This window comes from Anoplophora glabripennis, unplaced genomic scaffold (genome assembly GCF_000390285.2).
Source record: "Anoplophora glabripennis isolate ALB-LARVAE unplaced genomic scaffold, Agla_2.0 scaffold949, whole genome shotgun sequence".
Taxonomy (NCBI): domain Eukaryota; kingdom Metazoa; phylum Arthropoda; class Insecta; order Coleoptera; family Cerambycidae; genus Anoplophora; species Anoplophora glabripennis.
In genome coordinates this window covers 7,415-21,107 of record NW_019417037.1, presented here as the reverse complement: position 1 = coordinate 21,107, position 13,693 = coordinate 7,415, and the positions used below count along the sequence as shown (strand labels likewise).

At 30.5% G+C, this 13,693-nt stretch overlaps 1 protein-coding gene across 1 annotated transcript; it reads left to right on the top strand.

The window, feature by feature from the left end:
* The first annotated feature begins 729 nt into the window (after positions 1–729).
* LOC108913925 lies at positions 730–1,400 on the top strand. The gene is made up of 2 exons (XM_018719574.2): positions 730–868; positions 926–1,400. Exons 1-2 carry the CDS (start codon positions 800–802, stop codon positions 1,196–1,198), a joined length of 342 nt encoding a protein of 113 aa, XP_018575090.1. The 5' UTR covers positions 730–799; the 3' UTR covers positions 1,199–1,400.
* The last annotated feature ends 12,293 nt before the right edge of the window (positions 1,401–13,693 follow it).

The following is a 13,693-nucleotide window of genomic DNA, read 5'->3' as shown; positions in this document are numbered from 1 at the left end:
GAATAATAATAATAATAATAATAATAATAATAATTTCGAATTTTCTTTGAAATTTCCAATAGTTTTCCTTCAATTTCACTTCTTGGCACCCATTGCAAATCATTCGAATTTTAATGGGTTGTTCTCTGACCTCGCAACAGTTTGCATTACAAGCGAAAAGTGCTCTGGATTTTAGTTTGGGAGATACCGAATTTTCTTTGAAATTTCCAATAGTTTTTCAATTTCATTTCATGGAAACATATTCGATTACAGAGTTTTGATCTTCACAGAACTTTATTCCTTTTTTATATCAAGTCTATTAATTTTTTGATGACAAAATCAGATTTGTATCGAAAATATGTTGGTGGCGAGAAATAAAATAATTATTAATCCAAAAAATTTACAAGAGAAAAAAACCTGAGACATGAAACTCTGGCCATAGTAGCCATAGTGATAAAATAAAGACTGCAATTATAAGGCCGTATGCAAGAAAATATCTTCTTAAGGGGTGGTACCGCTGTAAAATTATCAGAAAATCTATTTTTTTATTGATTTAAAAAATGCTTTGGACCTTCTAAAATAAGGAGAATATAGTTTTAAAATTTTTTTCTTTGAAATTCCCAGCTTTTTCCCAAGCCTGTAGGATTGCTTCGAAGCGACTACCTGGGGTAGATACCTGTTGGAAGGGTACAGACTAATGACTTACCTTTTGATTTCTAATTTCTCTAATACTGNTGGAGATGACAGCATTATAGAAGTCAAATGTTTGGAAAAGGTAGCTCTATCAGGAATTACTTTGGCAGAGGCAGTGGAGAAAAAAATGGTGCCTTGTTTATATAAAGACAAAGATGAAGTGAAATTGAAAAAAACTCATAACTATTACTATCAAGTAAGTAAAATAAATTAAAACGTGATGTATATGTAATCAATATTTCTTGTCTTTTAGGTACAAGGTCAATTAGCAATAACAGGAAGAGTCATATGTTATTTCGTAATTTACACAGGCGATAGTAATGATCTGTTGATACAAAAAATAGCTTCAGACAAACCATTTATCGACAATATGTTTAAAAAATTAGAAACATTCTACATGGACTGTTTAGCTCCTGAAATTATACTTAATAGAAGAGGAAGAAATTTGAAATGTAAAGACCCAACTTATATTTTAGAAGCGAAAAGAAACAAAGAATCAAAGAAAAACAGAAACAGGAACTTTTAAGTAATAATTGTACCTAATATAATATAATATAATATAATATAATATAGTCAATCACGTTAGATTAAATAAATTTGTAAATACAGTGTGTCCAATTAAGTCGTCACCATATAGGATACATACATACCATATGGGATACATAGGATATATATTTTATTATTGGTTTTATGACAAAAAGTTATTCTTAATAAAAAGGCTTAAAACCCAATGAAATAATCAGATTTCAATTTTTTTCAGTCGTATACGAGGTTTGTTGAAAAATGTTTTTGCTCAAGAGTAGAGTACCTTTATTTTTTACAATATCGACAATCGTTATTAAGAAAAGTTGATCGTAATAGAAAACTACGGTCAGATATATCCAATATTGTTCATCTATCATTAAAATACTCTTTAATAATTTTTGGGTACCAATATAGTATGAAATAAACAAATAAATTATAATTTAATTTTGCAAATCATAAAACATTTATTGTATTGAATTAATTTGTTCGTCAATGCATTATATATTTATTTCGATCTCTAGACGTAAATTGACGATGGCAATTTAGAGAAGTTATTTTTACAAAAATAACAGAATACGTTTTTTAATGGTAGATGGATAATATTGAATACCTGAGCGTAGTTTTATATTAGGATCAACTTTTCTCAATAACGATTGTCGATATTGTAAAAAATAAAGGTACTTTACTTTTGGACAAAATTTACATTTTTCGACAAACCTCGTATACGACTGGAAAAAATTGAAATCTGATTATTTCATTTTGGGTTTTAGGCCATGCAGTTTATCAAGATTAACCTTTTTTAATATAACCAATAATAAAAAAGTATCCCATATGGTGCCGACTTCATTGGACACACTGTATATGTATAATTAATTATTTACTACTATCGAATAATATAATATAATAAATGTAAAATTATATAATTATATAATGAATGTATTTATATTTGCTCTTTATTATTCAACTCTTACAATATTTAATAATAAATATTTTAAATAACAATTGAGTAATTTATTAACAGATTGATAAATTTGTTTGGAAATTTTTGAATTACCTCATATGAGAAATATTTAATAAATTATTTTTGGCGTTCTTTACTCGAAAATAAAAGATAACATGCCTATAGTCTATTTGTCTTCCTTTGTTTTTGTTACGTTATATAAATAACATCGCTATTAGAAAGCAAATTCACATTTTCAATCATTTGTTTCTCTGCTTGACGTTTACACAATTTTTTTATGCACAACAAATTTTTCACTGAAACTTTACTAGGAGAAAATATCTAAATATACTGAGTAGTTGAGAAATACTAGGAAAGCAATTGGGTATATTATCTGCGTGAGAAATTATTCGACCGTATTTTTTTGTTTTCCCAATGTTTTATTTTTTGGGGCCCCTTGAAATTGGGCTTACAACTTTGTATTTTGCAAATATCTTCGAAAACGTAAAGGCGACATTAATAAAATTTATATGGGGTTGTAGATAGTCTATATGAACATTATTAATTCAATAGTTTTTCCATGTATTTGAATTTTACTATTTACTTTTTCATTTGAAGTTTAATTTTACAGAAAACGTTGCTAAAGATGCAGTGTACTACCATTGACAAACTTGAAAAAGTATAAATTCATAAAATGTAAATGGTAGCTGTGAAGATAATTCAAAAGATTGAGTGATGTTGTGAATTCGTGATTTCGCTGTCACCTTATTCTCTCAAGGATTTTAATAAATTATGTAATTTAAAAAATTTTCAATTATCCATTTATCTTCTAAAGATAGTATCATAAACTTGAGATTTTTTGTAGAAATTAAATATTAAAGGAAGAAAACATTTGTTAAAAGTTTATCAATTGGTCTCCACACCTTTATTGTCTTTTTTACGGGTTACGGTTTCGGAGATATTTGCTCAAAACGAAATTTTAGGGCCAATTTCAAGGAGCCGCAGGGCCTACAAAAATTAGAAATCGAGAAACCAGAAAATACGGGTCAAAAAATTTCTCACGTAAGTAGACTGTACCTACCTAATTTTTTTCCTTGTATTTCTAAATTACCCTGTATTTAATTGGATAGAAGTGGTAACAGTAGTCTCCCGACTTTTTTTTAGAAAACTAAATACCTATGTTAAAAACTAATTTTCAACAGAATATTTGCAAAATTTGGCTCCCTGTGTAATAGAAATTGACTTTACCGCCACCTCTTAATCGAATGCTGAACTATTGTATCATAAAATTGGGTAAAATTTTTACTATCTTGACAGATTTCTAGACAATGAACTAGACGAAGTTTGTGAGATAATGAACCTTATGTAAAAATGCCGATATGTTTTTAGGTACAGAAATTTGTCAAAATAACTACTTTTTTATATTTTTTTGTACACCTAAATATTTGTATGACATAAACTTAGGTACTTAGTGCTGCATATAAAATTGTTTACTTTTGTTTTATATGCATGAGAAAATCCATGTTAAGATGTGACATTAGGTTAGCAACAAAGGTGAGTCTTAAAAAAGTATTTTTAAAGTTATAATTTTATATTAGCAACATTTAAATGGTAAGAATGAATAAACAAAAGTTTAAGGATTCTATTTTTGCATTTAGTTTTGTTCTTCGTGCGCTATTTTTTGAGATTTCAGTACCTAAAAACACTACAAATACGGGTCATTTTTTGCCAGAAATATGGCCACCTTAAACATGTCTTTGGGAGGCCATGCAAACAATAATAATAAGTCATATTATTTAATATTATATATTTTCAAATTAAGCTTACTTTTTAAAAAGAATAAGTTTTAATAATGGCTTATGCATATTCAATGGTGTATATTTATGGCTTTGCAGATAGAAATGGTACTTGGGCTAGGTGAATTTATATGGATAGATTTCCAAATCATTCAACTCCAAATCCAAAAATGATCAGTAATGCTTTTCAACGTCGGAATCAGGTTCATTTTAGAAAGGTCCAATTCCTGGAAGACCTTTAAGTGTTAGAACGCCTGAGTTGGAAGAAGCTATTCTACAGGAAATTGAAGAAGGCCCAAATACTAGTATTAGGAAGATCGCTGCAAATCTTAATGTGAATCATAAATTAGTCTGGGCCGTTCTGAAACATCAGCAGTATACCAGTATCACATACAAAGGGTTCAAGCTTTACTGCCGCAAGACTATCATGCTCGCCTACAATTTTGCCACTGGATAGTGCAAACAATTGAACAAGATGTTGACATTCCTGCTGGCATATTGTTTACCGACGAAGCTAATTTTTCCACAATAAACACGTTTGGTATGATGAAAACCCTCATGCCATAATGGAATCTCGATTTTAACATCAGTTTTCTTTAAATATATGGGTGGGTATTATTGGAAATTTTCTTGTTGGGCCTTACTTTTTACCAATAACTTTAACCGGTACCTCCTATAGACATTTTCTTGAAAACTTTTTACCTGATCTACTTGTTTGTTTAGAGGATATCTCAAGACATTAGTTTACAAGGTTCAAAATGAATCTGAGGAGCACTTGCCTCAGCAAATTATAGCTGGTTGTGATGGAAGTTCTGCACGTTTTCGAGCTGCAATTTCAAGCATGCATTTTGGCCGAAGGTTGGCCCATTTCCAACATTTGTTATAAAAAATCATAGTAAAGTAATCCCATTGTTATTATTTTGTCATTATTTTAAGTAATGTAATGAGTATTGTAAAAATATACTTGATCATTTTCGTTATTAATCGGTTTGGAATACAAAAAAGTGTAAAGAAAGAAAAAGTGAAGATAATACAATGGCGTATATGATGACCTATTTTATTTGTAATATTATACATGGTGACATATTTTTTGGCAAAATAATGAACTATGATGCCCACACCTCCACTACTGGTGGTAGATTCTAAAGCGGTTTGGAAATTAAAAATTGATTTTTTTTTAATTTTTGACACGCAGTATCTGGACAATGATTGCCCTAAGACCTTACATTTATACAACAAAAAACCCTTTTTTTGGTCACAGCATTCGCCCCTGGATGTTTTTCCTTTACTTAGCACACCCTGTATATATGTACATATTTAAAAAACAATTAATATTCTGTGAACATATTTTTTGAAAGTTTTCGAAAAGTATGTCACTTAAAAACATTTTAAAGTGTTCCTTCTTTTGGTTTCGAGCTTGTTGTTCACATCCACTTCGAAGGCATAATTTTTTAAGGAATGACTAAAACTCTTTCATTATTATCTTTAAAACAGTGAATAACTGAATCATAGCATATAACTTTTGTACTAGTTCAATCTGAACTTTGTTAACCTTCAACATTCTCTGACGTATAAACATCTTAACACAATTTATTTTCTATGATTTGTAACTAGAGGGTAACCCCCAAACAAATAAATGGTAATCGATTTCTACCCCTGAAACCCATACAATATTCAAAGGCGGAGGTTTCATCCTTCCTTCCTTCCCCGTCGTGATTACATAGAAATGTGGCAGTTAACTGTTGACGGTGTTTAACTTCTTTGAAACACAGTTCTGTTGTTTGATCTGAATTTATAAATCCAACAAGTGTCTAACGGAGATGAAAAAGAAAATGTTAATGTGTCTTCATTTATTAAAATTCATCGAAAATATATATATACAGCGTGTCCCGCTGTAAAGTCCGAAAGAGGGAAAGGTTTTTTATTTGTGGGTTTAAGACAAAAAGTCACTCTTTGAAAAAACTCCTGCTTGTTCCAAAACAGTCAAAACTGTCAAGATATTTGTCATTTTTTATACAGGGTGTTCAGTATTTAGAAAAATATTTTTAGTCGCCAAGGGTAAAGTACCGTTATTTTTGACAATATCGAAAAATATTATCAGGGATGTCATTTAGGATCCACAGGGATTAAAATTTTTTATTTTTTTTTACAATGCGGGCAGCTAATTTGTATATACCACTTTGATATGTGCAAAATTTATGCAATAATAAATTTATTTAATTTACATAAACAAGGAATAATGTAATTTAAATTTACAAAAATAAATTTTACTCAAATTTCTGCACAAATTTCCACTTCTTATTTGTGGAAGGGCGAAATCGGCGGTGACTATTGGACGTCTTCATTATAGCCATCTTTCTCTATCGCACGAATTTCTATGACTTACTTTATCGCTCTCACGTAACGGCCGATGAATCATGGGGACTTTCCGACCCTGTATATAATTTTGTACGCCGTACCAACTAGATAGTTTATTTTAAATTCACATTTACATTCCTGTGTCAAAATGCATTGGAAATTATTCAAAATCCATTTACTATCTAAAAATATTAATGTTATACATAGCCACAATTAGGCACTGTATGTAATACGAACTTGTTTTTTGTTCCAAGTGCGATGTTAACTATAGAACTTTAAATAATAATTACTAGGTACGTTTTAAACAAAATGGTACCTAACTTTTTTAAACAAGGATTCAAAGTTGTTTTGTATTTTTTTGTTATTAGTTTATCTTTGCTTTTTCAGAGAAAACAGTTTGATTCGGCAACAGTAGGTATAAGCAACTTAGCCGCCAATAGATATTTTATACAGGGTCGGAAAGTCCCCATGGTTCAAATAAGAAGTGGATCTTATTTGTGGAAGGGCGAAATGGGCGGTGACTATTAGAAGCTTTCATTATAGCCGTCTTTCTCTATCGCACGGATTTCTATGACTTTCTTTATCGCTCTCACGTAACGGCCGATGAACCATGGGGACCCTGTATTTAGGTTACAATGTAACTTTCTACATCAAAACAGAACCGTATAATACATGTACTTATTTCTTTTAGATTTGATCCACATAATTTATGTATTGCCATACATCATTTTTGCTCTACTATACTCTCAAAACATTATAACGTCAAACTTAACAAGGTCAAACATTAATCACTTCATATAACTAATATCTGCGTCTTGTAACATTTATCTCAGCCACCATAATTCAATTTTTTCTTTTAAGACGTGATATTTTTCGCTCTGTACTCCTTTCTATTAAAATCCTTATAAGAGGTTTTATTGCTATGTGGGGCAATATAGTACAGAGAGAATAAACAACAAATCGTTTAGGTAAATCAAATAGCAAAAAATAGAAAATACAATTTGTCATACTCGCAGGTAAAAAAATAAAAAAGTATATACGCGTGGCAATATCCCACCAGAAAAAAAGACAAAATAGAGGTGTAACATTAGAACCAATATATTATACTGGCTGATTTCACTTTAAATACACAAACTGCAGGACTAGATTCATTACCAAAAAAATAAGTAGGGTTTGCTCTATAAACTTTTTTCCTGCGGAACTCTATATTCGAGATACAGGGTGCTAAAGTTTACAAAAACATATATACATATTTTCTGCCATATCTTCATAATGAACCTACAGAATTAAATGAAATTTACTACAGCGTATTCTCTTAATAGTCCAATTAAACAAGCCTTTAATCGAAATTTGGTCAACTTGGCTGAATTTTTGATATGAGTTAGTTTAAGGTATATTATAACAATAAGTGAGAGTAATTTTTTGTTCAACCCCCGGCCAAGGGTGAATAAAGATAAAACAAAGGGGTTTTTCAAGATAACTCAAAAAGGGTAAGAGCTAGAAAAAAAGTCAAAGGTTACAAACTTCTTTTAAAATGAACAAAGCTAACTGTATCGATTAATAGTTGGTTTCATTTTTTATTTGAATCAATTATTATTAATTTATTTAACTGTGATAATATATTTCCCATTTTTCTCCTGTATAATGTAGGTACTTACATTCCTAATTTTAGAGAATATCGGATATAGTATTTTTTTTATGTATTATACTATTTTCATTTCAAAATATTGATTAGAACCCCAGATATTTAGAAAAAACTGTTTAGGGGGCATACTTTAAGGTTGTATTTCACCCCGTAACTATGTTTTTCCGCCGATAAAAAACAGGTCAACTTAATTTTGTCAATTTGTTTACATAAACGATATTTTTAAATTTTTTTTGAGCAAATATAAATTTTTTATAAAAAAGTTTGCAAAAAAAACATTTTTTCCGAAATAAAAATAAGGGTTCCAACCCCCAAACACGGAATCACTTGTGAAACAATGTTTTTTTATAAGAAGTAATTTCCATTTTGTTTCATTCCAAAATATTGATTAGAACCCGAGTTTTCACGGAAATATTATTTTTGGGGGTTAATACGAGGGGTAGTTTGCATCCGTTTAAATCCGTTTTAGGCTAAAAGAAAAAATTATTCGTATGGTTAGAGAAAAAGCATTTTTTTTATTTTACAATGTTAATTCTAATCGTACAGGCATTTTTCTCATTAACAGGTTGTTCACCCCTTAAACAAGAAATTTTAACGAAAAACCCGAAACAGGTTAATTTAATTTTGTCAATTTGTTTACATAAATCATATTTTTAACTCTCTGAGTAAATATGAATTTTTTATAAAAGAAATATAGTTTTTCTGAAATAAAAAATAAGGATAGCAACCCCCAAACACGGAATCACTTCCGAAATATTGTTTTTTTATAATAAGTAATTTCCATTTTGTTTCATTTCAAAATATTGATTAGAACCCCAGACATTTAGAAAAAACTGTTTTGGGGTCGAACATTGAGGGTGTATTTCACCCCGTAAAAATGTTTTTCCGCCGATAAAAAAATACGTGTCTCTTAATCTTTTGTGTACTACAACATATACAGCGTGGTAAAAAAGTTCTGCATAAAATTCGTATTTTCGTTAAACAATTTTTTTTCGAAAAACGGTGAGACCCGTCGATTTTTATTTGATCCAGGGCACCTTGTTATGTGGAAATTTTTTTTCCCGATAATCCACTTACGGCAGCGATGACATAATTTTTTTTTAAATGACAACGCATATTTTTTTCGTTCGAAATTGATGACAGTGATAATTATCTAAACAACGGTGTGAAAATTTCGATGTCTTACATAACAATTTTTTTTAGAAAAATGCACCTTAAGTTCTTGAATGCAATAATTTGCTGTTTACGGATCAAATGCCTTAGAAAAAAATTTATTCGGCAGAAAGCATTTCAGATAACTTAAGTTGCAACTGGTGTTATGTAATATTTGCGGAATTATTCATCAGATATTGTCAGGATCCTGATTAAACTGCAAAATTTAGAACCAAGTTCAACCGCACAAAATCCAAATAGTATGTAGCAAATTAAGGTCGACTTTTTGTCTTCGAGTTTGCCGATAAATTTCCCAAAAAAAAAAGATCCAAAGAAATGTTTACTTGAAAGGAGTAGATTACCTGAAATATTGAAGACTAAAAATCAGTACCGATTTAACATTCTTTGGTGAAATCGTTTAATTCGAAATGGCAAAACTTAGTGAACGCGAAAGAATTGATATTTTGAGGATGATTGGTTTCGGCGATAAGTTACGAACCCATCAAGAAGCTTGCCAATTATTTAATGCAACGTACCCTGACAGACCACCAATTACGCAATCTACGGTTAGTAGGGTACTGGCAAGGTTTGAGGAAACTGGTAGTGTGAAAGATGCTCCTCGTGCGGGTCGTCCTAGAGTAGATGATGAAACTAGATTGAATATCCTGGTGGAGCTCCAGGACAACCCTCATTCTAGTACAAGGTCGATTGCATTGAACAATGATATTTCACATGTAACTGTGGTGAACTTTCTCAAAAAAGAGAAATTTCACCCCTATAAGGGTCACTTCATTCATGCATTGACTGAGGACGATCCAGACCGCCGTCTCCACTTTTGTGAAGATTTAATGCATCGATGTAACGGAGACCCCGACTTCCTCAAGAACATAATTTTTTCTGGCGAGGTTACTTTTTATCTTAATGGATCGGTGCATTGACATAACTGCCGGCATCACATTTGGGAGTTCAAAAACCCCGATGCTTTCTAGGAATTCTTTGAACCGAACCCCATCTACTAGAAAACGAGTTATCTAGTGAAGATAGAAATTTGTGATTTGGGTGATTGACTTTAGATAACACATTGCTTATGTAGGAACTCATTAGTCTATGAAGTTTGAATGAGCAACACCGTATTTTTTTAACATAATTTGACAAACTTTCAAATTCTAAATAGAAAATGTTGTCACATTTCTTTATTGGAGTAACCGTTTTAGAACAATCAGCAAAAACAACGAAAATAATCAGTAGTCGGAAGGAACTAAAAGAAGCTAACACAGCAATAGTAGGTCTTGGAAATTAGACAAAAATTGTGTTGTTTTAAAGGAGCTATCATTATTGTACTGTCATTGTGTTATTTGACAGCTGTTGTATTTGAATGTGTATAAAAAATGTTTTAATTCAGTTGCTAAGATGAATCAGTTATTTAATCCAAAAGAGAAAGTTGAATTAATTTTTCATGTTGGTGGCTTAAGTATATGCAATGCGTGCGCTGACTTCCACGCAAGACATTCCGATAAGCCCTTTCCAAATCCTGAGTTTTTGAGAACTAACAGTAAAACTGAAAACAACTGGTTGGATCTGCAAAAGTTCGAAAATCATCTTCGCAACTGAATTAAAACGTTACTTTTATATACACATTCAAATACAACAGCTTTCAAATAACACAATGACAATACAATAATGCTAGCTCCTTTCAAATAACACAATTTTTGTTTAATATCCAAGGCCTACTATTGCTGTGTTAGCTTCTTTTAGTTCCTGCCGACTGCAGATTATTTTCGTTGCTTTTGCTGATTGTTCGAAAACGGCTACTCCAATAAGGAAATGTTACATAACATTTTTTATTTAGAATTCTGGCAACACCAGAAAGAATTATTTGTAAATTGTTCTTAATCAAGTTATTTCCTACAACTTTGCATTTGGAAGTTCTAGTCTATTACTTCAAATAAAAAAGTTGGACTGTCAGGTTTTAAAAAAATAGCAGTGCATATACAGTCTGTCTACTATAAGATGGCCACTCCCATGAATCTCGCTTAATATACGACGTCAAAAATCTTTATATGATTTTTGTTCCATATTTTGAGGCCTTTATGCTCGTAAAAACAAATTTGAGATCCATGGCCAACTTTGTGAGTAATCATAAAAAAACCGGAAAAGTACCGAAAGTTTAGGGTCGTCTAACTTTTTTATTTTAAGAGATAGAGAAAACTTATTTTAATAAAATTTCATGGCAAAATTGATATCTTTTACAGAGTGCAAACAGATTTTTAAAATATCGTATACATGTTGCCTGTATCTTTTATATTTATTACATTTTTTATAATTTTGACACTGAAAATGTACTTAACATTTTCGTGTTAACGTAGAAATTATTGTAGACACGTTGAACAAAAAAATTTAATAAATATAATGTACTTCTTTTAAGCAAAATACACACATTATTATAATATTGGTTTTTTACTTTAGAGAAAACTGAACCTTCAACATTGTTCTTGCACAGACAAAGTAGCTTACGCCAAATGTAGCACGCTATGAAAACAAATGTGCTATCCCAGTAATATCATTATTCAACAAATTGTTTATTGTTATAGTTTATATATAACTGATGGTTTGGAAATTGTTACAGTTAACTGTGATTTGTAAAACTAAAATTTTAAATAATAATGATATTTTCACATAATGAGAAGTGTTTGTATTGTACTATCAATGCAATTTTAATTATATTCAAGCACTTGCGGAATGTAGAAAACCTTCGCTAACAAAATAGGTAATGTTAACAGAATTTTAAATTATGTAAATAGGAAAAATGAGCAAAACAGTAAGAGACTGAAGTGAACTACCATTGAGAAAAGGATAGTGCAAGAATGATATTACGAAAAAATTGTTTCAAATGTTATAAGGTGAAAAAGTGCACCTCTTGAGCTTGAGGGAAGAAGATAAACCGAGGAGATTAGGGTTCTGTAGGGTAGGTGGTGTAGGTGGTGAGAAGAAAGAAAGAGGGAAAATCCTTTTATATGCAAAAGAATTCTCTGGTCAGATGTGCCTAATTTTTGTAACAATGGATTTTTTAATAGGAACTTTTACTTCAAATGGACTAGTGGGAATTTACATTCGCACGGAGAAACTACGTTAAAACAGAGGTTTTCGGTAAACGTTTGGCTTAGAATTCTTTATACCAAAATCATAGGACCTTCCTTCTATGATGGTAAACTGATGGGTGCCAGATATTGCAGATTCTTAGCATCAACAAAGTACATTATATTCATAACATTTTTTGTAGTTGGTTGTAGTGTTTAAAACAATTACAATATATTAATCTACATCTTTGATGCCAAAATGATAAAAATGTAATAAATATAAAAGATAAAGGCAACATGTAGTAGAACATGAAAAATAGTAGAGCATGAAAGAGGAAAAAACGAGAAATTTTTTGTATCCACAGCCTGCTTCGATAACAATTTTTTTTTGCCCGCGTAGAGGGCGCAGCAATACTTCAAAAATTTGTTTGCACCAGGTGAAAGATATCAATTTTACCATGAAATTTTATTAAAATAAGTTTTCTCTATCTCTTAAAATAAAAAAGTTAGACGGCCTTAAACTTTCCGTACTTTTTCGGTTTTTTTATGATTTCTCATAAAGTTGTCCATGGATCTCAAATTTGTTTTTACGAGCATGAAGGCCTTAAAAATGCAACAAAAAACATATAAATAATGTATACATATAAATACAGGGTGTAATGAAAAGGTTGGGAATAAATTAAACGGTGGATTTTTTATTTAAAAAAATAAATATTTGTCATATAAAGTTATGCTCTACAGCTTTTATTTTCAAAGCTACAGAGCGCTAAAAAATTTCAAAAAATTTAATTTTTTAATATCATTTTCAATGCAAAAGTCTTTTTTCAAGCCTATTTGATCATGTTCGGTGACTGAGTCAAAGCATACTTCATAATGTTTTTGTTAATTTTATTTTCTAATGTAGAAAAAATGGTATTTACAAAAGTTTTATTTACGGAAAAATTACAAGAGCTAGAAATAAAACGCAAGAGAAAAAATATAAAAAAAATGATTTTATCAGTGTCGTACCACAATTTTGTTCGAAAAACCTTACGGTACAATCCGTATGCACGCCACTGAGTAACCTACCAAGAAAATATTTTTTCTGTTACTAGGGGATTGTTAAATTAAGCTAATGCTAAAATTTCGTTCCATTATCTTATAATGTTCGTAAGTTATTGGAGAAAAACTAAATTTTTTTAAATTTTTTAGCGCCCTGTAGCTAATAAAACCCGTAGAGCATAACTTCATATGAGAAAAATTGATTTTTTAAACCAAAAAATCCACCGTTTAGTTATTTCCCAACCTTTCAGTTACACACAATATACAGGGTGGTCCGAATTTTATGCAGGAAATAATATGTGTTTGCCTTATAAACATTGGTCTGGAATAGTCCCGATTTAGAGATACGGGTGATTTCTTGTTTATATCTCCGGAATTTATTCAATAAAATTTGGTACAGATAATTTATGGTAGTATGCCTTACATTCCCTAAAATATGAGTGGTGTACAAATGGACAGGGGTCATCCCTTTTTTACGAAAAAACCT